Source organism: Odocoileus virginianus, chromosome 22 (genome assembly GCF_023699985.2).
Source record: "Odocoileus virginianus isolate 20LAN1187 ecotype Illinois chromosome 22, Ovbor_1.2, whole genome shotgun sequence".
Classification (NCBI taxonomy): domain Eukaryota; kingdom Metazoa; phylum Chordata; class Mammalia; order Artiodactyla; family Cervidae; genus Odocoileus; species Odocoileus virginianus.
The window spans coordinates 24,899,385-24,922,727 of NC_069695.1; the positions used below are offsets into that span (position 1 = coordinate 24,899,385).

The window sequence follows — 23,343 nt, forward strand, 5'->3', positions numbered from 1 at the left end:
CCCTGTTACACGCTCAGAGCATCCAGGCGCTGACCATGCTCTCCTTTAGTAAGAGACAGGCTCTAGAAGGATGCGCTTTCCTTAGACCAGGGGGCAGCCCTGCCCCACACAAGCACGCGGCCCTACGCAAGCTTCCTGTGACCGAGAGGGAGCCAGGACCACCGACTGCCCGGAAAAGTACGGCTGGGCTCCAGGGCGCGCACGCCTGCCCACTGCACCAAACATCGTTTCCCTGTCAGGCCCTCCGCCCCTCCGCCCTTCACTCTTCGTCTGCTGGGCTGCCCTGGGGCTCCGCCCCCACCGCAAAGGGGAGGAGCCTCCCGCGGAGAGCCGGCTTGGTCTCCGGCCGGTGGGCCCCACCGCTACGAGGCGGGCGGTTAGTCGCCAGTTTAAGCGAAGAGATCTGCGGGTCACGTGCCAGAGGGTTGGGGGCGTGGCACCAGGAAGCGGCCTCAGCGCCCGCGAGATCGCCGCCACCGCCGCCGCCGCCCAGCCAGACTCCTTACATCCGGTGTTGCTCTACCGGCTTCACGCTGGCGGCCGCCCCTGGGCCCCCCGCCGCCGCCGCGGCGCCCGCCATGGGCGAAGAGGACTATTACCTGGAGCTGTGCGAGCGGCCGGTGCACTTCGAGAAAGCGAACCCGGTCAACTGCGTCTTCTTCGACGAGGCCAACAAGCAGGTCCGGGCCGGCCCGCGCCCTTCTCCCCCGAGCGGCCCGGCGCGCCCTGCCAGCCGCCCCCGATGCCGCTGGGTGTTCCGCGCCCCGGGGCCGGGGGCCCGGGGATCAGGCCTAGGGCCCCCGCGCCAGTCCGGTCCTGTGAGGCATCCAAGTGACCGGGCTCCGCCGCGGCCAGGGCTTCCTCTCCCGAAGTGACAGCCGGGCGGACCCCGCTCCCCTCGGCCGCTGCGGTCCGCTGGTGGCACGCCGGTGTTTCCCCGACGCCTTCTGGTCGTCAGTTTCCCTTGCAGTGAAGGATTTAGGCGCTGAGATTTTCACTGTTCTAGGGAATTTTGTAAACTCGGGGAGCAGCTTGGCTGAGTAGCTGGGTGTGCTTAACTGCATTCACGGTGCCTTTGCAGAAACAGGTTAGAGTTTGCAGGCTCCAGGACCGACCCGGTCTCGCACGGCGGGCAGCGTGCCAAATGGCAGCTTGTTTTGGTCACTACTCTCTTGTTTCTTAACACTCATGTGGACACCAAGCATCCGCAGTTTGCTTAAGTGCCACGTTAGTTCAGCTGAACCCAGGGTGGGGCGTAGCAGAAATCATCGTCGCAGGTAGGCATAGGTGTCTGGAGCCTTTCAGAGTTTAGGATGCTAAAACGTCCCTGCTTTTTCTCCCAGGTTTTTGCCGTTCGATCTGGTGGAGCCACTGGAGTGGTAGTGAAAGGCCCTGATGACAGGAATCCCATCTCATTTAGGTAATTATCATATTGACGTTTCCAGACTGTTACAACGTGTCAACAAAATGGTGTTTTTATCTGTTTCTCATTCAGAAGCTTGTTTTATATGTTGGGTGTGGGGCACATCCCTGCCTGTAGGAAGAGGGAAGCAGACACCTGCTATACAATCTTGGTGGATATCCTTGGACTTCCCGTCAGAGTGAAGGTGTGCAGTCTTTCCTTGTTGTTTTGGGATCCACATACTCCAGTTCGTGTCTCTTGAAATTAACCAGTCAGAGTGTCAGCGTTCGTATTTCCGGCTTCTTGGCGGAAGAGGGGCTTTATTTCCTCTTTTGGCTCAGGGGCTTTCCAGAGCTTTTGGGAGATGGAGGAGATTCCTGGGTCAGTGTTTGCCATGTAATCATGTGTGTTGAAACCTCAGCTTCCAGTATACTTAAGGGCACTGGATGTCCCAGTATATCCCAGTGGAACCAGTGTAACTATGGGTAGCAGCTCCTTTCACTTCCAGAAGTATCTCAGTTTGGATGATAAACTATCTGATGACCTTAACTCTTGTGATTACAGAGGGGAAAGTACAGAGTTAATCCTCAGTTCAATGGTGACTTTAAAAACATTTTACAGTTGGACTGTGTAACTAGGAAACAGTTTTTATTTTTTTTTTTTTTTAAGTTTTTATTTATTTGGCTGTGCCTGGAGAATCCCAGGGATAGGGGAGCCTGGTGGGCTGCCAGCTCTGGGGTTGCACAGAGTCGGACACGGCTAAAGTGACTTAACAGCAGCGGCCAGGTCTTAGTTGCAGCGTGTGGGTTCTTTTCCTTGTGGCATGTGGGATCTGGTTCCCTGACCAGGGATGGAACCTGGGCCCCCTGCATTGGGAACGCAGAGTTCTTAGTCACTGGACCACCAGGGAAGTCCCTTGAAAACAATTTTTGAAGTAGAAAATGAATCAGCCTCTTTTTCTTCGATCATCCTTTGTTGGGAAAACACTACTTGCAGTGTGCTGGGCTCCAAGCGTGTGGAGGCTTTGAGTGAGCCTGGCCCCCTTTAGGGGTCGCAAAGAGTCAGACACGACAGAGCCACTGAGTAGGTGAGCACACCCCGCTTTTGGAAAACCCATACGTTTAGTGTTGGGAGGCAAGGAGTGGACACATAGTATTTACTGTGATAGGTATTGTAATCACCTGCTCTTCAGAATGTAGGCACAGAGAAGAGATGGGCATTTATCTTGGAATGGGCTGGGGAAGATCACTGCCTGGGAGGGGGGAAAGCCTCAGAGAGGATTGAGGCCTGAAAGGGAGACTTCTAGGTGGACAGGAGGCTTCCGGATGGAGAGAACATGAAGACAAGCAGTCTCCCTGTTGCGGGGAGGTTTCACGCAGGGAAGGCATGGGTGGTGATGTGGCCACTGACAGCAGTCAGCTTGAACCCTCTATATTCTGTTCATCTTGTTACTTTAGATTTTTAAAAAAGGCAAAAAGATGAGTAGTGGGAAGAGTGCACTGGTGCAGCATTGAGGCTCGATTGGTTGGGAACCTGTCACGTGAGCCAGGTGTCCCAGTAAAAGACAACTGCTGCGCTCTGAGCGGTGCAGTGGAAACCTGCCTGAAGGCAGTGTAGACCAAAGACAGGGTTGACTGGCCTCCAGTAGGCTCTCCGGGGTTGCTTAGGAAGGTCTGGGGGAAGACTCGCTGGTCGCTTGGGTGTGGAAAGTGGGGGTGAGGCCATGAGGATCTAGCTCAGGAGGCTCAGGAAGACTTGAGGGGAGATACTGAGTTTACCCTCTTTGATTTTTTTGGCCACACTGAGCGGCTTGTGGGATCGTAGTTTGTCGACCAGGGATCGAACCCAGGCCCAGTAGTGAAAGTGCTGAGTCCTAGCCACTGGACCACCAGGAAATTCCCTACCCTGTTTTAAAAACATCTTGCTACTTTTAATAGCTCTGTTATGGTCTAATTATTACTAGCTGCATATATTTGACATACATAGTTGATGAGTTTTGATACATGAAACCGTCATAATCGGGACAGTGAGTGCCCCATTTCCTTCGAGAGTTTCCCCTGTGATCCAGCCCTTGACTTCCTCTTGATGTCCATCTGAGGTGGTTGTGAGATGGAGGTGCAGCCGTCCTGGGCGGCGCAGCCCATGGGGTGCTGGGTAGGAAAAAGTAGACTCCTTTTTCAAAAGCGCTGCTATATACTTCAATCAGAAATAAGTAAATATCTCACAGCTGCCAGCATCTCAGGAGAAAAAAGGTGTTGCTGTGAAGGCAATGGAGAGAGAAGGCGGCAGTGTGTGGAGAAAGTTGCTCTGGGGTCTAGACTCAGTGACATCTAAAAGGAGGCTCAGGTGAAAGTACAGTGTTCATAACACCTTAGTCACTTGATACGTGCAATTCGGTCAGTTTCTTCTGCCTCCTGTTGCCAGTTGGACTTTGCTGTTTGAAAAGCGGTCCTACTCAAATGCTCAGGCCTGGTGCACTGGGAAGACCCAGAGGGATCGGGTAGAGAGGGAGGTGGGAGGGGGATCGGGATGGGGAATACATGTAAATCCATGGCTGATTCATGTCAATGTATGACAAAAACCACTACAATATTGTAAAGTAATTAGCCTCCAACTAATAAAAATAAATGAAAAAAAAAAAAGTGGTCCTACTGAAGCTTCAGAAACATCATTGTCATTTTAAACTAAGATTTGCTGCTTCCTGAATATTTAACTTGTCTTTTTTCTTCTCATAAAATGATAGAAGCTAGAATGCAGTCATGAACTGTACAACTCATCACCTGCTCTTTCTTCTTAAAGAATGGAGGACAAGGGAGAAGTGAAGTGCATCAAGTTTTCCTTGGAAAATAAGATATTGGCTGTTCAGAGGACCTCAAAGACCGTGGTAAGACATATCTTTATAGTACAAAGAAAAGGACATTAGAAGTACATTTGGTGGGCTTCCCAGGTGGCGCTAGTGGTAAAGAATCTGCCTGCAATGCAGGAGACACCAGAGATGTGGATCCAATCTCTGGATTGGAAAGATCCCCTGGAGGAGGGCATGGCAACCCATTCCAGTATTCTTGCCTGGAGAATCCCGTGGACAGAGGAGCCTGGTGGGCTACATTCCATGGGGTCGCAAAGAGTCAGACATTTGACAGCAGAGAAAATAGACCAAATAAAAGTACACAGTAAATAATAAGGAATGGGGAAATATAAAACTAGAAGTACATTTGGAAGAGAACGAACTGCAAAATTCCAGTGTCAAAGGACCCATTTTTATTTTAATTTCATGGAAGCTGTAGTTCCATGCTGCATTGTATTTGAGTTTTTGTATTCTTGAAGATGAGAAATACATTTAAATGGATAAATGCTTAATGGCCTTAGTTTGTCATTTTTTACTTAAAAAAATTTTTTTAATGTACCTCTTTTAAAATTTTTCCTTTTTTTTTCTTCTGCTCTGCGTGGCTTGCAGGAGTTTAGCTCCCCAGCCAGGCACCAAACCTGGGCCCCCTGCAATAAAAGTGAGGCATCCTAACTCCTGGAATTGCACAGAGTCCCCTTAAAGTGTTTTTAAAAATTATTTGGAACATCAGGCATCTTTTGTTTTGATGGATAACTGGAACCATAGATTTTTCAAAGCATATTTTTGGCAACTTTGGGAGTTAGCCTTACCTCAGTATCTTCATATTTTCATTTCTCTCATCTTTGAATGCTTGATCTAAGAGCAGATATTCAAAGCTGGAGCAGCTTGTTGGCATTTTGGCTTTCGTCAGTATTCACCATCGCAATTTGTAGGGAAAAAGCTGTTGAGAAAGGCAAATCCTGTTTCTTTCTGTCAGTATTAACTGCTAAAATTTTTGGAAAGCCTCTTGTAAAATATAGCAACCCATTTCTCTGAAGTCAGTCATTTGAGGAATGCATTTTCAAAATCAGTTTCTGAACCCTCAGAATATTTGGATTAACTCATTTTAAAAATTGGAATTGTCAACCTGTTGCTGATAATGGGGCAGTTTGTCCAGATCGGTTATTTTTCCTGTCCTTGGGGTTTTGTCCGTTTTTTTTTTTTTTTTTTCCTGACCACTTTTTAAATTTATTTGTCTTTTTCCTCTTGTCTCTTTGTACTCGAAGATTCACACTTCTCCTCTTGTGTGCTTCTTTCCTTTCAGGACTTTTCTAATTTTATCCCGGATAGTTCTCAGCTGGAGTACACTCAGGAGTGCAAGGTATGGGCTGGTGGGGTGATTCTGTCTGAGCTGGTGGGCACAAACCCCAGGGTCAGAAGCACAGGGTAGCTGGGTAATTGAGAGCACGAATGTGGAATTAGATTGTGCTTGGACCCTGGGATCTGCCTCACGTTGGCTTTGACTTCGGACACTTTTTAACTTTAAAGTGCATTTCTTCAGCTGTAAGATGGAGCTAGCAGAACTAAACGGATGGGCGATGTTGAACACCGAGCCGCTTCAGCCCTTGGTGGCTGTTGTCTTCCTGTGGCCCCTGCCCTTCTCTGCTAGTCGGTGTTTCTGGGTCAGACATGGGTTCCCTTCATAGCAGCCTCTTCGGAGGTTTTCGGAAAAGGAGTTCTCTCCCCCTTTTTCCTGATGATGTTGTCTGGACTTGGCTCCTTGTGTCCTTCCTCTTCCATCCATCCCGTCAGTGGAGCGTTCTAATCCACGCTCAGATTTGCTGAGCGTGATGAGCTAGAGGGGGCTCAGCTCAGAGAGCATCCTGGCAGCCAGGAAACCCAGCAGACGCTGCTGGTGAAGGGGTTTGTCTTTGTGCGTCTTTGTAATGGTTTTGCTACTTGAGAATCCACCTGGGTTCCTCAGATTTCCCAGGTGGCTCAGAGACTCTGCCTGCAAAGCAGGAGATGCAGGTTTGACCCCTGGGTTGGGAAGATCCCCTGGAGGGGGAAAGGGCAACCCACTCCAGTATTCTTCCCTGGACAGTCCCATGAACAGAGGAGTCTGGCAGTCCGTGGGGGCACAAAGAGTCGGACACGACTGAGTAACTAATACTTCTGATGGGTTCTCAGCAAAGAGGGGCCCGTCTGCAGACACCTTAGCTCCAGGCAGGCTCCATTGCTGTGTGCAGCAGAGCCTGGTCCTGGCCTGGCTGCCCTGAGGCTCCCAGCGTGGCTCTAGGTGACTCAGGGCAGGGCTCAAGATCTTCAACCCCACTTTGGGTAACAGTCAAGGAAAATCTTTAGGCCTTTATACCACTAGCTTTTATGATGTGTTTGACTCAGCATGTCAGCTGTCCTTTGATTTCTAAAGGTAGAGGTTGGTATCAGAGTGCTGGGCAGTTACCTTCCTGCCAAACTCAGTCCTTTCCCCCATCCTGTTGACGAGAATTACTTCACATTCAGGTGCTTCAGTGAGGTGTTTCAGCTGGAGATCTGGGAACACTGTATTTAACAGAAAGTTTGATTTGTTCATAAGTAATCAAATCTTGGTAACTTTTATCAAAGAGTGATATAAACAGCACTTTAAACATTAAACTTTTGAGAAAGTGCTTTAAAAGTACTTTAAAAGTAGTTTAAAAAGTACTTTAAACTTTTGAAAAAAATTACAGGTTCTTTTTTTTTTTATTATTAATTAAAAAAAATTTCTCTACAATTCTTTTCAGACCAAAAATGCCAACATACTAGGATTCTGCTGGACCAGTTCTACTGAAATTGTCTTCATCACAGATCAAGGAATCGAATTTTACCAGGTATTATATTTATTACTTGGGCTTCCTTGGTGGCTCAGTGGTAAAGTATCCACCTGCCAATATAGGAGATGCATGTTCGATCCCTGGGTCGGGAAGATCTCCAGGAGAAGGAAATGGCAACCCACTCCAGTATTCTTGCCTGGGAATTCCCATGGACGGAGGAGTCTGGTGGGCTACAGTCTACAGAGTCGCAAAAAAGTCAGATAGGACTTAGCAAACAAACATGAACAAATATTTTTTACTTACATGTTCTAGAGAAAGGTCTGTGATCATGTTTTAGCAGCTGTTTGAATTCACTTGGGTTTTTATTCTTTTTTTTCTAATTACAATTAATACATATTTTTTGGTAAAACATTCAGATCTTACCTTTACTTTATATGGAAGGTAAAAAGTCCCCCACAATTCCAGGAAGCAACCATTATGAACTGATTTGGTGTTTGTTCCTCCACTTGGTTCCTGCACTTACAAATATGGTTATATTGTATAAACTTTTGCAACTGGCTCTTTTTTCTTTGCATAGGGATATTTCTTACACATCCTACCATATCTTGTTCTGATTGGTATTCAGGTGTGTAGATGTGCTACAGTTTTACCATTTCTTGTTCATGAACATCTTTGTTTTCTAGTGATTACAAACAATTCTGTAGTGAGTTCAAGCAGTGTATGAGCTAGTAAACATTGGTTTATATTCTTAGATGACACAGTTCTTGAAAGGGCAATTACAATCTAGGTATGAATACCTAAAAATCTGAACAAGGACTTTCCTGGTGGTCTGGTAATTAAGACTTCTTGCTTCCAATGGGTGGTATGTGTGGGGTGGGGGTGTTGAAGGCTCTGTCCCTGATCAGGTAACTAAGATCCCACATGCCTTGCGACAAGGCCAAAAGATAAATTGTGAGTAAGAACTAAATTAAGAATAAAAAGTAAAAACCTGAACAGATATTGTTAAATTTCTTCCAGAAGTTGCATTCTCACTAGCAATATAGGAATCTCTGTTTTCCACACCGTTAGCAGAGGTAGATATCGTAAGTCTGTAGACATTTGCTAATCTTAAGAGGTGGAAAGCCATTTTAATTTGCATGTTTCATTAGGAGGGTGCTAAGCATCTTTTGTTTATTGTACATTTGTGTTTCCTATTTTATGAATTGCCTTTTCATCTTAAAAAGAATATTTTTTTAAACTTTTTTTATTATTCTTATTTATTTTATTTATTTTTATTTTTTGGCTATGCCCTGTGGGATTTTAGTTCCCCTACTAAGAATTGAACCCTTGCCCCCTGCATTGGAAGCTTTAACTACTGGGCCGTCAGGGAAGTCCAGAATTTTTTTAACTGTGATAAAAAGCACAGAACATGAAATCTACCATCTTAACCATTAAGTGTATAATTCATTAGCATTAAGTATTTTCACATTGTCATGAAACCAAGCTCCAAAACTTTTATCTCGTAAAACTGAAACTCAGTGCCTATTGAACAGCAACTCCCCATTTCCCCTTTCCCAGCCTGTGGTAACCACTGGTTTCCTTTCTGCTTCTATGAATTTGTCTGCTTTAAGGTCCTCTGCCTCCTATAAATGGAATCTTACAATGTTTGTCTTTTTCTGACTGTCCTGTCTCATTTAGTATAATGTCCTCAAGGTTCATCCATATTACAGCATGCGTCAGAATTCCCTTCCTTTGCCAGGCTGGAAAATATTCCATTGAATACATACACCACATTCTGTTTGTCTGTTTATCTAGCGACAAACAGTGGCATTGCTTTCATTTTTTGGCTACTGTGAATGATGCTGCTATAAACACAAGTGTATGAGTGTGTCTTCAAGATCCTGCTTTCAGTTCTTTTGGGTATATAACCCCCAGATGGAATTGTTGGATCACATAATAATTCTGTTTTTAATTTTTGAGGCATTTCCACATAGCAGTTATGCCATTCTACATTCCCAGCAGTGGTGCACAAGGGTTCCAGTTTCTGCATCTCACCACTAACACTTGTTGTTTTCTGTTTTATCCATAGCAGTCATCCTGCTGGGTGTCAGATGGTGTCTGATTGTGGTCTTGATTTGCATTTCTCTGATTGGTGATGGTGTACACCTTGTTCATGACTTGTTGTCCTTTTGTTCGTGCTCTGGATGGTGTCTATTCCTTTTTTTTTACAAAATAATATTTATTTCATTTATCTTTGGCGGTGCTGAGTTTTTGTTGCTGCTCAAGGGCTTTCTCTAATTGCAGCGAGCGGGGGCTACTCTTCGTTGCGGTGTTCGGGCTTCACATTGCAGCAGCTTCTCGGGGAACACGGGCTCTAGGGCGAGCAGGCTTCAGCAGTTGTAGCACGTGAGCTTAGTTGCTTGCAGCCTGTGGAATCTTCCCGGACCAGGGGTCAAACCCCTGTCCCCTGCATTAGCAAGCAGGTTCTTATCCATTGTGCCACCAGGGAAGTCCCCTCTGTTTTTAAATTGGGTTATTTTCTTTTTGTCGAGTTGTAGGAAGTGTTTGTATAGTTTGAATATTAACTCTTTATCAGATAGATAATTTGCAAATACTTTCTCCTGTTCTGTAGGTTGCCTTTTCACTCTGCTGTTTACATTGGACTTTCCTCTTTATCTTTTAATAACTAACTTATTGACCAGAGACGTAGTAATGCATCTTATGTTACCGGAATGTAATTGACCAGAGTGTTTCAGTATTCACTTACATAACAAATTGCTGGCCACAGGCCTTAGTTTCTGCAAAAATCCCCTGGTCAGTAATGTGTTAATCTGTTCCAGCTGCCTGATCTATTGAGAAAGCTCCTGAAATCTCTTTAAGTGGAGCCAATGTGGAGAGGGTTAGAATTCTTTCAGGTATTAAGTTTGTTGCCCCAACAAAACCAGTGTAATTTCATTTGGAATGTACTAATGGAGGAGGCACACCTCTGTAACACAGGGCGCTGTGAATGCCATGGTACTTTGCTGTAGGTCTGTTATCAGAACCTTAGTGACCGGCAGAAAGAAAAGCTACCTGAATCCCATACACACAGAAATAGAATTTTGTGCCTGTGAATAGCAAGGAAAGGATTATAGCTTTACAGAAGGGTTCTTGGGCAGTCATTTAAAAGTATATCTTTCTGTTCTCAGAAGTAGAAGAATGTACATTTGGGTCATCTAGGTGGTTTTAAGATCTTCAAGAAATAAGTTGGAAAGAAAGAGGAATCTGACACATCTTTATTTTATTATCCCTGGATCATCGAGAAACCCACATCCCCAACGCTGACTTCCATGTCAGTTCTTCAGGGCAGTGTTCTGGGAGTGTTAACATCATCTTGGGGCTCTATTCAGCACTCCTTAATGAATGAGTTTCTGAGTATATTTTAAATGTGCCATTATTATAAAATAGTTACTCGGTTTGCACGTGGAGTCTCATGAACAAGTCTGTTAGAAGAAGGATACCCCCTTACCCCCAGCCTCAGATCGAGCGGGAGACCAGGAGGAAGGCTGATTCTGCAGGCAGGGCTGTGGCTGATTTGGTGCACGTGGCTCCAGGGCGTCGGCTTGTTTTGCTGGATCCGTATCAACCAAGGATGCTGCTGCTCCCCACTCCTGGGAGGATAGTGCCTGGGAGTGTGGGGGCTTGGGCGGCCCTGGAGTGAGGTGGGCTGCCTGGGTTGTCACAGGTTCCTTTGCCCCTTGAAGCCTTATTTTTTCCCCTCAAATCAGCCTAATGATGTCCAGCCCTTGGGGGCAGGGAAAGAATAAATGAGCTAAGATTTGGAAGTGTTAATAAGCACAGCACTGGAAGAATGGTAGCTGTAATAAATAAAAATGATTTTTCCCCCCTACTTAACTACTGGCTTCTTCTTTTTATGATTTTCTTTGTGTACTGTGTCAGTCTTCAGGTATTTTCTTTTTTATTGTTTTGGCCGTACGTCGAGGCATGCAGGATCTTAGTTCCCTGACCAGGGATCAAACCTGGATTCCCTGCAGCAGAAGCACAGAGCCCAGAGGCACTGGACCGCCAGGGAATTTCCCATTTGCTGTTTTCAAATGAGGCTTCTGTTTCTGAACTTTGTGTCAGGTGTTACCAGAGAAGCGGAATCTGAAGCTTCTGAAGAGCCAGAACATCAACGTGAACTGGTACATGTACTGTCCCGAGGGTTCCGTGATTCTGCTGTCCACCACAGTGCTTGGAAATGTGCTGCAGCCCTTCTACTTCCGGGTAAGGGTCAGCCTCCCTTTAAAAAAAGTCCTCTGATAACAGCCTAACTGATCTGTAACTTGAAAAGTGCAAGTTCCACCAACGAGAGCCTTGCCCCTTCTGACCACTAGAGGGCACCCCATACCATCCCATCTCCGCCAAAAATGAGTCCTAAGACCAGGCCCTTGGAACCCTGAAAAGGAGTGGAAGACAGTGCATGTGTATCCTCAGTGACTTGACATGGGGAGTGCTGAAACATCAGAAGGGCTTAATAAGCTTTTGCAAAAACACTTTTTCTCCCCCAAACAGGCTGGCACCATGTCGAAGCTGCCCAAGTTTGAGATTGAATTACCAGCTGCCCCAAAGTCAACTAAACTGAGCCTCTCGGAGAGAGACATTGCCATGGCGACAATGTATGTCTGTCCTTTGGGAGAATTCCTCTTCGTAATTGCTTTCAGCGCTGTCATGATAGGAGGTTGTTGTAAGCACACCGGGGCTGCCCTGGCTCTTGGAGCCTCGGAACACACGAGAAGGACCCCTGCTTCTCCACTTTTGGATCTTATGAATGTAGAAAGCTCCTCATCTTCCTGACATTCTTTTCTGATTTTATTGACTTTGTGATCTTAGAGAAGTTTTTTTCACCACGTTAGTCTGATAAAATGAGACCATTGAGCCAATTTATTTCTCAGTTTCAGAAATTTTTTTTTTAGTTCTGAGTTGAAGCTTATCAAAGATCTTTTTAGATAAAATATACTTGTTCTAAAGAAAAACATAGCTTACATTTTTTATCTAACAGATGTAGACCTAAATTATTTGTGTAGGAAGGTTTATTTTCATTTGGAAATGTAGATAGCTCAATTTAAAAACTTTATTATGAAAATATCAAACACAAAAATAAAACTAATTCAGAGACTCTCCTGTATACCCAAATTCAACAGATATCAACACTTTGCTTCTAAATTACTTCTGATTCTTCTGTGGCCTAAAACTGGTTTCCAAATGGTAAAATATTTTTAGCACTTAGAATGCTTTTTTTTTTTTAAGAAATCTGAGGCATGATGGTGTAGAAAAAGAAAATAAGAACAATCTTTGCAAAAGGAGACCCTTCCCTCTGTCTCTTCCTTGTCCCTGAGGCAGGCCCCAGCACAGTGTGAACTCTTGGAACAAAAGCCTGCCTACAGGAACTGGTCACAGCAGCATTTATCAGATGAAGCTTAAAAATGCAAAGTGATTATCCTTTCCTATGATTAAGGACTGTATTCATTTTACAAAACTGGGAAATCACAGAAAGTGAAAAGAAAAATAGACTTGGCATATTACTCTGGGCTTCCCAGCTGGCACTAGTGGTAAAGAATCCCTCTGCCATTGCAGGAGACTTGGGTTTGATCCCTGGGTTGGAAGATCCCCTGGAGGAGGAAATGGCAACACAGTCCTTTATTCTTGGCTGGGAAATCCCATGGACAAAGGAAGCTGGTGGGCTACAGTCAGACATGACTGAGCACATGAGCACAGCATGTTACTCAAGGACGACTATTAACAACTTGCATTTCTTTCCAGTAGTTTTGGACAGCCTGCATAAGTTTGTGGGTTTTTTTACTACTGTGATCAAGTTCTATTTAGTTTTGCACCCCCCCTTTTTCACTTAATATTAGATTTTTTTTTTAAGCTAACTGCACTTTCTTTGTAAATGTTTCTCTTGGCTGCAGAATATCTGATTAAGTGGGTATCTGGTAATTCACTTACCTATGGCCTTATAACTCAGTAGAATGGAAGGATGTCAGATGACCATCATGACTTACGTCTCCTTGTTCTCTGATCAGATATGGCCAGCTGTACGTTCTCTTCCTGAGGCATCATTCTCGGACCTCCAATAGTACTGGAGCAGAGGTAGTCCTGTATCACCTACCACGGTACATTTAATGCTGTCTTCCCTCTTCTCCAATTTTAAAACACGAACTAAAGCTTGTTGATCTATTTTGTGACCTTTCTCTTGTTTTACAGAGAAGGTGCCTGTAAGAAGATGCACATACTGAAGTTAAACCGGACGGGGAAGTTCGCCCTAAATGTGGTGGACAACCTGGTAGTGGTTCATCATCAGGACACAGAGGTATGACTAGGGGGTGTCCTGCTCTAAGGAACTGTGAAAATGGACAAAACATACTGAAAAAGATTAGAAAATGCTTTTAATGCTCAAAGTTTTGGTCTTCCAGGTAGAAATGGGTTTGGTCTTCTAGATGGTTTAGGAAAACCCTACCAGTTGATTAGGATAATTAAATACTATTTCAGAAAACAACACACATGAGACCAAACTTGAGAATAGTCATTTGGTTGAGTCATCTAAGCCAGGAATTCCTGCTGAGCCACTCTGTTGCATTAGCGCCTGAGCCTTGCACTTCCTTTGTAAGTGTAAATGATGGTGGTTTTGAGGCCACGTGGCTCCAGAGAAAGAACTAGAATGCCCTGTCAGCTGGGTGTCCGGTGGGAGACAAGCCACTTGCCTCCTGGAGGCTGGTGACACCCGTGTTGTTAACTAATGAAGGTGTCGCAAGTTAAAGTGAAAAGGCTGTGTTCCCATCACTGGAGCCCTTCAGAGGCAGTGAGTCATAGATGTGGGAATCCATGTGAGAGCTGGCTGAGAGCTGTGATGTCACAGCAGAGTCCTCCTCAGATAGCCACCAGCATGCAGGGGTAGATCGCAGACACGAGGCTCCCTTAGCAGATCTGATCAGAAGATGTGAGGTTCTGAGGTCTGTTGGACTGATACCACACTGTTGTCTTTCTACCCGCCAGACATCAGTGATATTTGATATTAGGTTGAGGGGGGAATTCGACGGCTCTGTTACTCTGCATCACCCGGTGCTCCCAGCTCGATCCATCCAGCCCTATCAGATCCCCGCGGCAGGTAAGAGGGAGTCGCCATGTGTGGGTGGAAGGGGGAGCAGGTCCCGGGCTTCCCACACCTGTTCGCTTTTCCAGGGCTGGTTCTGTCTGTCTGTTTTAACGTCACTACTGAAACTTGGGCTTCCCTGGTGGCTCAGATAATAAAGAATCTGCCTGCAACGCAGGAGATGCGAGTTCAGTCTCTGGATTGGAAAGATCCCCTGGAGAAGAAAATGGCAACCCACTCCAGTATTCTTGCCTGGAGAGTTCCATGGACAGAGAAACCTGCTGGGTGACTGTCTTTGGGGTCTCAGAGTCGGACACGACCAAGCGACTAACACTACTGAGTCTATAAGTTAAAATTGTGTTCTCATGAAAAGCATTTTATAAGTGATATGAATCTCCCTTTGAAGAAAACAATGATTCTTTTCTCTGAGCTTTACAATGGAGCATTGTGATTACCCACTGAAGCTCAAAGAGTTTTTAATGTTAAGTAAGATGTTGACGTTTTTGCTTGTCTCTGCTCGGTAACCCTGCAGTTAAATTTGGGTATTTATGGCTGTTATTTTGACCTGGGATCACTTCTCCTTATCGTTCTTATGTTCTGTGTCACTATGATGACAAAGACTGTTTTCCCTTGACTGGTGGTCATGGGAAGGGTTAAGGCTGTGGTTGTGAGTGTTCTGAACCCATTCTCCGACTCGAAGTGGTGGCAGTGAGAAGTCAGAGGAGAGAGAAGGTCAGGATGTCAGAAAAGGGGAAAAGCCATTTCATTCCTTTTGCTTTTACTTAGTGTGACTGACTTCAGGGGAGAACTCAAAGCATGTTCTTTTTCAAGGAGATGGGAGTCTGGAGCAAGATGGTTGTATATACAACCAACCAACCAAGTTGGTTGCCATGTATAAACCAGAGTCAGAAGGTGCACATGTGGAACTCTGGGAGGAGCATTTTCTTAAAGGAATCCTTGTCGATAGCTTTGGGTTGACCTCACCCACTGACAGGACGTCCGTGTACCTGTCCCGAGAAGAATCAGGTCAGGCTCTGGCTGATTGTTTAGCCGGAGCGCTGCCTCGTGCCTGCGCGCTGGGTCTTGCAGGATCAGCCAGCTGAGCAGAGTTTGAGAACAAGCCACAGTTGACCCTTGAACAATGAGGGTTAATCTGCACATAACTGATGGTCAGTCCCCCGTATCCATCCATCTGCACCTGAAGATTCAGCCACCCACAGACCGTGTAGTCCTGTGGTTTCTACTGTTGAGAAATGTCCCTGTGTAAGTGGGCCCGTGGAGTTCATGCCCGCCTTGTTTGAGGGTCGGCTGTAGTTCTCACATCTGATTAGGTCTCAGCCTTCTCTGGTCTTTCCAGCTTCTTCCTTTTCCCAGGGTAGTTGAAAGATGTCAGCACTTAAAGAGTAGATGGTGTCAGATGAATGGCTGCTATCTGTGATTGCTTACTCAGCATGAAAATAACTGCTGGCAATTGGGGCAAAAACAACTCTCTAAATATTCCAGCCCAGTCCTCTAATGGGGCGGGGGGTAGGGGTGGGTGAGTCTGTGCAAAATTGACATCTTTTCTAACCAGCTGATTAAAACCTTTCTTCCAATCTGAAATCACCCAGGTGACTTTTTTAGTTCTTGTGCACATGTGTGAAAAAGCAAGACAGCTCTGTGAAAGAAACCTCAATCTGCTTTCCGCTTCTTTTAAGACTTCTTCCTTTAAAACTTCTTCATGAATTGTTCTTGACTTCCCTCTTACTCCTGATGGGTGTTATCAGTGGGACATGCCAACTCACTTCCTCCTTAACTGCAGTCGAATGAACACTCACTGAAGCCCTTAGAAAGTATTAAGTGTCGTACTGGCAGCACTTTCTGGCTGGGTTACTTAGGCCTTACACACGTGTCTTTTCTGTTTGTAGGTCCGGCTCCTGTGACCAGCCAGTCTCCTGTCCCGTGTAAACTCTGTATCTTTTCCGAAAGCCTTGGCAGGGCTGGGGAGGGGAGCTGTCACCTCTCCTTACACCGGGGTCTAAGGGTGGTCCAAGCCCCCAAGTAAGCGGTGAATCACACCATGGAAAGCACCTGTGGGGTTTCCCTCTCATCAAGGGCCGGGCCTCCATGGGGGCCTCAGTGAGGGGTGGGGAGGATGCTAATGGGAGCTGGGTTGTCTTCTGTCCTCTTCTCCTGGGGTAGTGTTTCCTATAACGTGTGGACTCTTCATCGTGGATTGTCTTCCAGCCCGATATCATCATCAGCGCGAGTCAAGGTGGGTCTGAGGTGCAGGTGGGGAGTGTCCTGTTAGAAAATATGAGCTTGTGGACGGTCTTCTGTCCGACTCGAGGGTACCAGCTCAGTGCTGGTCCTGCGGAGAAAGGGCTGACTCGGACATTTCCAGTGAAGCCTTTCTCTCCCAGACCCCCGTTGAGAAGGACTGTGCCCACTGCCCAGCAGTGAGGGTGTTGGGAGGTTCGGGGACGGGGGGTGCCCAGGGCTGGGAGGATGGTGGGTTCCAGAGCTCCTCTGGGAGCCTCAGGAGTTGCCTTTGACTAACGAGTCAGAGCAGAAGAGGATCCCGGGACCAGAGTCCGTGCCCGGGCTGCCACCTGCTCTCCGTCAGCGCTGAAGGGGAGGAGGTGCCCGTCTTCAGTGGATGCTCCACGGGTGTGCAGGGAGGGTTCCTCCGTGAGGAGTCGGCCAACACGCAGAGCTCGTTGGCTGCAGCCCCGCGGTGGAGTGGGTGTCCCGAGCGTCGCAGCCTGGCTGTGTTGTGAGCGCAGCCACTGGCTCGGCTCTGCAGCATGGCCCCCCCGCCCGCCCTGAAGGTGGAGGGAAGCAGCTTGGGGGCCGCTGCTCTGGTTTGCAGCCAGGGTTCAGCGTGCCGCCTCTTCACCAGGTTACCTCTGGAACCTCCAGGTGAAACTGCAGCCCATAGTGAACCTCTTGCCGGATAAAGGCAGGCTCGTGGACTTCCTCCTGCAGAGGAAGGAGTGCAAGGTGGTCATCCTGTCTGTGTGCTCGCAGAGTGAGTAGGGCTTGGGGGTCCTCAGCCCCTCGGTCTGATTCCTGACATGGCCTGCATGCCCGCTGTGAGATGGGCCACGCTTTTCTCCTCTCTGCAGCCTGTAGGCTTGTGACAGAGGCATCATTTAACCCCTGGAAAGGCTGCTTTTTGATGTATCCCTGCAAGACATTTCTTGGGTAGGAGAGACTAAAGAAACAGACCTAAACCTGGGCACACACGAGGGTAGAGGATGCCCTCCCCAGCTGGAAAAGAAACCTTTCTCTGAGTCCAAGTCACTCAGGACGTTGTGTCTGTTAACGCTCTGAGACTCTCCTGACGCCCTCTGTCAGGAACCAGCAAGGGCTGGTGACCACGCTGTCATGTCTCCTGGTGACCCTTGGAGACGAGTCCTTTCTCTCCTAGCGTGTCGGCTGACCGGTGTGAACCTTGATCCCTTCCAGTGTTGACAGAGTCAGACAGAGCGACGTTGCCCGTGATAGCCACCGTCTTTGACAAACTCAACCAGGAGTATAAGAAGTACCTGGACGCCGAGCAGAGTTACACGATGGTAAGTTGTATGTACACCAGGGGGCGCTCCACCCCACCCCACCCCAGGTACATTTTCAACGTAACTATAAGCAAGATTCTCATAGAATGATACCACTGCGGTTTGCCCTGTGCCAGGGGGCATGGTGGATGTTTACAGGCAGCGTAAACTTTGAGTCCCCGTGTCCCCTGAGCCCAGGGGCTGCATGTCACTTAATGGCTTCATCTTCACTTGTTGTTTTTAATCTGTTTGGTCATATTACATGTATAGATCCTTGTGGTCTCCCTCTATGGAACGGAGAAGAAAATCAGTCTCGGTTTGCATTATTTTATGTCTTTCTGCCAAGCCAGAGTCAAGACTTTGGTAAATCAGTAATGTAAATCATTTTGCCACATCTTCCTTTCCTTTTAGGATGGAAAAGCTATAAAAGTAAGACTTATCCTGTCATTCAGTCAAGCTCCTTTTAGGATCCTGATGATTAAGTACTAGCACTGCGCTTTTCCTGTCGTAGGCTCAGGTGTCTGTTGGACTTCCCTGGCGGTTCAGTGGTTAAGACTCCACGCTCCCAGCACTTGCACTGTTAGGGGCATGGTCTGGGACCAGTTCCCCTGGTCTGGGGACTTAAGATCTCGCATGCCACTTGCGGCGCCCCCCCCCCCCCCCAAAAAAAACAAACAAAAATGTCGAGTGTCTGGCTTATACTGTTTCATAAGTGTGTCTTCTGAAGCTAGAAGGAAGTTCAGGACAAGTGGAATGAATTATTTGCCTTCATGAACCTGAGTAGTCCGAAGGCTAAAAATGGCAGTGGTTTTAAACAGTGACAACCCCCCAGAACCCCTTCCCTTTAGCCTCTCAGGGGCGCAGTGTGCAGCCTTGCGTGGCCCTGTCCTCAGACCCATGCCCTTCTGGAGCTGTCCTGTTCCTGCCACGGGTGTTGTGGGCAGAAGAGGCAGCAGGTCTGATCTCAAATGGCAGCCTCTGTGAGCCCCTACGCTGCAGTGCTCTGGCTTTGTAAACCTGTGGGAGTCAAGAGCGTGGGCCACCAACACCACCACTGAAATGCATCGGGCTTCTGCAAATGCAGGTTCTCAGGTGCCCCCTGCAGTCAGCATTACAAAGTGAGGTGAGGTCGTCAAGATCTCACAGGGCTTTCTTGTTCAGTGACAGCCTTGCTTGCCATTTACAAAGCTATTGAGGGAATTCTCTGGCGACCCAGTGGTTAGAACTCTGTGTTCTCAGCACTGAGTGCCTGGGTTCAGTCCCTGGTCTGGATTGTGGTCAATCCCACAAGCCTTGCTGTTCAGCCAAAAAAAAAAAATTCTATTGATTCTCATTGTGAGAGATATTTTTCACTCAGTGTAGGATCTGGGCTTCATAAAACAAAGATGCAGTAGGCATTTTATTAGACAACAAATGCCACATGGTTTGCAATTAATATTATTAGGGAGTTAGAGGTTAAAATTCTCAATAAAACTACGTCTTAGGTTTTTAGGTTCCATCCATGAACACTGGTGTGTTTTCAGGATGATCAGCTCTGACCTGCTCAACACCCTCTCCAGCTGCACTGCAGTGTTTGTCCAAATGTCATCCTCTGCTCCTGTCCAGGCTCACAGCATCTAGGAATTTGGTCTTTTGGGGTTGACTGCAAACATGCCATTACCCAGAAGACGCCTGAGACCCTGTCTGTGGTTTGTGCAGGCCATGGAGGCAGGGCAGAGCCGGAGTGGCCCGCTGCTCAGGAGGCCAGTGCGCACCCAAGCCGTGGTCGACCAGTCTGACATGTACACCCACGTTCTGTCAGTGTTCACGGAGAAGAAGGTAGGGGAGGCTCGCCAGCCCCCTTTGGGCTTAGGATTCACAAGGCAGTGATCATACTTGAAGGGAACTGAGGAGAAAGAACTCAGAATGTGATTAGAGTAACTGAGCTGTCTTGGAGTGAGGACTGGATGAATGCTCATCATTTGGCCTCTAATACTCAAGCTTAAATATGATCACAGACCAGGGAGGGTTTGGAGGGTGGCTTAGTGGTAAAGAACCCACCTGCCAGTGCAGAAGATGTAAGAGATGTGAGTTTGATCCCTGGGTTAGGAAGATCCCCTGGAGGAGGGCATGGCAACCCACTCCAGTATTCTTGGCTGGAGAATCCCATGGACAGAGGAGCCTGTGGACTACGGTCCGTGGGTTCGCACAGAGTTGGACATGACTGAAGCAGCACAGCGCAGCCAAGTGGAACCCCAGAATCCGGGGGCAGATGAACAAGGAGTCACATGTGTCTAACCGTTCTCCTCTGTGCAGGAGATGCCGCACAAATTTGTGATCGCCGTGCTCATGGAGTACATCCGATCCCTGAACCAGTTTCAGATCACAGTACAGGTACCTCTGGTGGGCCCACGTTCCAGGGACAGGGAATCATTAGAGTAAAAGCAGCGTCACTGTCTGAACTGAAGTGACTTAGTATCCCCCAAGGGTCTGCACACCTGGCTCAGAGTGAGGCGCCCCCCTCATAGGGCCCTGTGCTCTTCAGTGGAATAATCAGTGTCAGATCAGGGCTGGGTTTTCACCTGCACCCACTTCTCTTAGTGACGGGAACTTCACTTAGAGCAGCCACGGTCCTTGGCACGCCGCATCGCTAGTCTGTCATAGTTGACTGACGTGTCTGTCTGTCTCTCAGCATTACTTACACGAGCTGGTCATCAAGACGCTCGTCCAGCACAACCTCTTCTACATGCTGCACCAGTTCCTGCAGTACCACGTCCTCAGTGACTCAAAGCCTTTGGTGAGTGCCAGTCGGCTTTACTTCTGTGACTCAACATTTGAGGGACTTCCCTGGTGATCCAGTGGCTAAGACTCCACATTCCCAATGCAGGGGGCCCAGGTTTGATTCCTGGTGGGGTAACTTGACCCTGCTTGGGTAACTAGATCCTGCTTGCCACAAGCAAGAGTTCACATGTTGTAACTAAGACACGTGGCATAGCCAAATAAAAACAAGTATAAAATAAACCTTTGACCTTCTAACATATTATGAATGCAATCTGAAAGCGTGTATCTTTCAGGCTTGTTTGCTGCTTTCCCTAGAAAGTTTTTATCCTCCTGCCCACCAGCTGTCTCTGGATATGCTGAAGGTAACTGATATAGCCAAGTTTCAAACCACACAGAAGGCTGTTCCTACTGCATGCACTGACCCAGCTTTCTACCTTATTTCCAGCGACTTTCCACAGCAAATGATGAAATAGTAGAAGTTCTCCTTTCCAAACACCAAGTGTTAGCTGCCTTAAGGTTCATCCGGGGGATTGGTGGCCATGATAACATCTCTGCACGGAAGTTTCTAGATGCTGCAAAGCAGACTGAAGACCACATGCTTTTCTACACGATATTCCGATTTTTTGAACAGCGAAACCAGCGTCTGCGAGGGAACCCTAGTTTCACACCAGGTGAGAATACAACTGCAAGGAAAAGACGTGGGGTGGCCACACTCAGTACCAGGAGATCATTGACGGCTGGGGTGGGGCGAGAAGACTTTTGGTTTGGAGAACTCTTGGGCTGGTTCTTAACAAAATTTTGTACCAGCCCGCATAAGCCTTAGCCTGTTCACTGTAGTGAGAATGTATTCAGGGTGCTGATGGAGTTGGGGTTCTGCTGTGGAACTTGCAGGGAGGGATGGGGTGGAGACAGTGTCATCTGGGCAAAGCTGTCTCACATCTGGGCCTGGTATGGCCCTTTCTGAAGAATCAGGAACAAGACCGGAAATGGCTGCAGAGGGTTAACAGTGGCCTGAGGCTTGTCAATGTTTCATTTCTAGGCAGGATGCATTGGCCAATCAGTCTAATCTCTAAAGTTATGAAATCTAAAGCACCCTTTTCCTCAGGATGGGGGAACCTGTGACTCCTTCAGGGCTTCCAGTGTTTACAGATCTCCCTGCTTCTCCACCGTCTCTCAGGGCAGACGGCGGGGTTGCTGTTGGCAGTCAAGGCACCAGCTAGTCCTGTGATGGCATGAGCTGTGTGAACAGAAAGGATGACTCAGAAGCTTAGGAAAACAAAGTATTTTATGAGAGAAAAATAAGTTAAAACCCAGTATCCACATCTAGGAGCTGCGGAGTGTTTCCTTGTTTTCTTCCTTTTGTGCCTCGTCTTAACGGATTAAATCTGCATTTTCCTTTACAGGAGAACACTGTGAAGAACATGTTGCTTTTTTCAAACAAGTTTTCGGAGACCAAGCTCTGATGAGGCCTACAACTTTCTGAGGTCACTTGCTAGTTTTTTATATATATATATATATATATAAAATGTGTACAAAGTTAATTTATTGCATTAATAAAGCTCTTTAAACTACAAAATGTTGTAATAAAGTATGTATCTACCACATCCTCAAATGTTACTAAAAATAAGGTGTAGAACTTGTGTGATGGCTTACTCCTGAAAAAGGAGAAACATTGCATTGATTGGCCTTTAGGAAGTGTCAGTGAGCAGATCGCAGGCTCCCTAGCGCCCCCTTCTGGCTGCCCGAGAACCAGGCCTCATTCCTGGGGAACTGAAAGGTGCTCCAGCACCCTGGGGCTGCCTCCAGGTTCAGCAATACTGCTTCCAGTCAGAGTCTGCATTCCTGAGTTTAAAAGCGCTAGGGCCAGAGCGGCTGCTGTTAAGTAGCCTAATGCTTGCTCACGTCCAGAGTTCAACCGAGCCTCGACAACTCGGTTGCCGTCGTGGTAAACCAGCCAACCCGCAGACACAGTCTCAAGCCCGTGAGGGGCAGCTAGAAGTTGAGGAGCTGTTCTCGCTCTGTGCCTCTGTATCGCTGCTGCACGGTCAGACTTCTGGCTTTATTTATTGACGGGCCTATGAGGGATAAAATAACCCATGAATCATTTCTTGAGAAAAGGAGATGGTTTCTACTGTAACAGAACTTCCTGTCCTCCAGAGATTTAGGGGGGAAAAAAATCCTCATTTTCTCAATCACAAAGCTATAAATCAAGCAAATTAGTACTGTTCTGTCAACCACAGGTCGTTTATAGAAGCTGAAGTTGCCACAGAGGCAAAATATGCTCCTAAAGAGAACTCCAAATTAGAGACAAACCACAGAGCAGCATTCTTTAAAAGTGAACGGAAATGAAGGCTGCTCCAGGGCACCCCGGGCTGTGGCCAGACCAGGTCCTTCTCAGCGGGGAGAAGCCCTGGGCCTCTGACATGCAACCTTACTCCCAGTGCTGACCACGTCAGGCTCCAGTTTTCTAATGAAGTGGTTTAGCCATGAAGCCCCAGGATCAGAGTTTTTCTCTTAGAATAAATATTTATCAAATGACCACTGGTATAAGTACATTCAAATACTTCAAAGGAAAGCTTCAAGGTACCCGCCCTTTTATCAGGCTTCCTCTATCCCACCAGGTTAAAGACAAAAAGCTCTTACCTATGTAACTGAGTAAGACAGGGAGGAATATTAATCCATGAGTGGCTCCCAGTAAGACCATGGCTAAATACATCCTAAAGTAAAATATCTGGAAAATTTGAGATTTGGCAAAGGCCAACACGATAATGCCTCCAAATTTTGTTAGTGTGATTCCACTGAATACCTAAGAGAAGAGAGATGGGCTCAGAAACCACTTGTATCAACCGACCATAATTGAACACTTCCTCCTAAAGGAATTTCTTAAACATCAAGGT

The 23,343-nt window shown here is 47.0% G+C and overlaps 2 protein-coding genes across 3 annotated transcripts in view; one reads left to right on the forward strand and one right to left on the reverse strand.

Annotated features, from left to right (window-relative positions):
- The first annotated feature begins 444 nt into the window (after window positions 1-444).
- Window positions 445-22,022, forward strand: RMC1 (regulator of MON1-CCZ1). 2 transcript variants are annotated; one of them, XM_020881775.2, is made up of 20 exons: window positions 445-680; window positions 1,344-1,420; window positions 4,202-4,286; window positions 5,551-5,607; window positions 7,010-7,096; window positions 11,144-11,284; window positions 11,573-11,676; window positions 13,084-13,173; window positions 13,265-13,370; window positions 14,054-14,165; window positions 16,058-16,102; window positions 16,351-16,404; window positions 17,032-17,160; window positions 17,601-17,707; window positions 19,385-19,504; window positions 19,982-20,059; window positions 20,358-20,462; window positions 20,740-20,808; window positions 20,892-21,117; window positions 21,850-22,022. In XM_020881775.2, the coding sequence occupies exons 1-20, from the start codon at window positions 579-581 to the stop codon at window positions 21,927-21,929; spliced, it is 1,974 nt and encodes a 657-aa protein (XP_020737434.1). In that variant the 5' UTR covers window positions 445-578; the 3' UTR covers window positions 21,930-22,022. The 2 variants fall into 2 exon arrangements, with proteins under 2 accessions (XP_020737434.1, XP_020737436.1); XM_020881777.2 differs by lacking the exon at window positions 445-680 and having other exon boundaries at window positions 4,146-4,286.
- Window positions 21,714-23,343, reverse strand: part of NPC1 (NPC intracellular cholesterol transporter 1) — a 43,017-nt gene continuing 41,387 nt past the window's right edge. The window contains exons 24-25 of the mRNA XM_020881778.2: window positions 23,090-23,252; window positions 21,714-22,521 (exon numbers count right to left, since the gene is read on the reverse strand). Of these exons, the coding sequence (XP_020737437.1) occupies window positions 22,439-22,521; window positions 23,090-23,252 (246 nt within the window). The 3' untranslated portion in view covers window positions 21,714-22,438. The remainder of the gene's footprint in view (window positions 22,522-23,089; window positions 23,253-23,343) is intronic.

Excerpts from the sequence above, each read along its gene's own strand:
- RMC1 (XM_020881775.2), top strand. The coding sequence starts at position 579 with ATGGGCGAAGAGGACTATTACCTGGAGCTGTGCGAGCGGCCGGTGCAC. Across the intron at positions 11,285-11,572 it reads TGCAGCCCTTCTACTTCCGG|GCTGGCACCATGTCGAAGCT; the intron begins GTAAGGGTCAGC and ends TCCCCCAAACAG. Across the intron at positions 14,166-16,057 it reads CTATCAGATCCCCGCGGCAG|GTCCGGCTCCTGTGACCAGC; the intron begins GTAAGAGGGAGT and ends TTCTGTTTGTAG.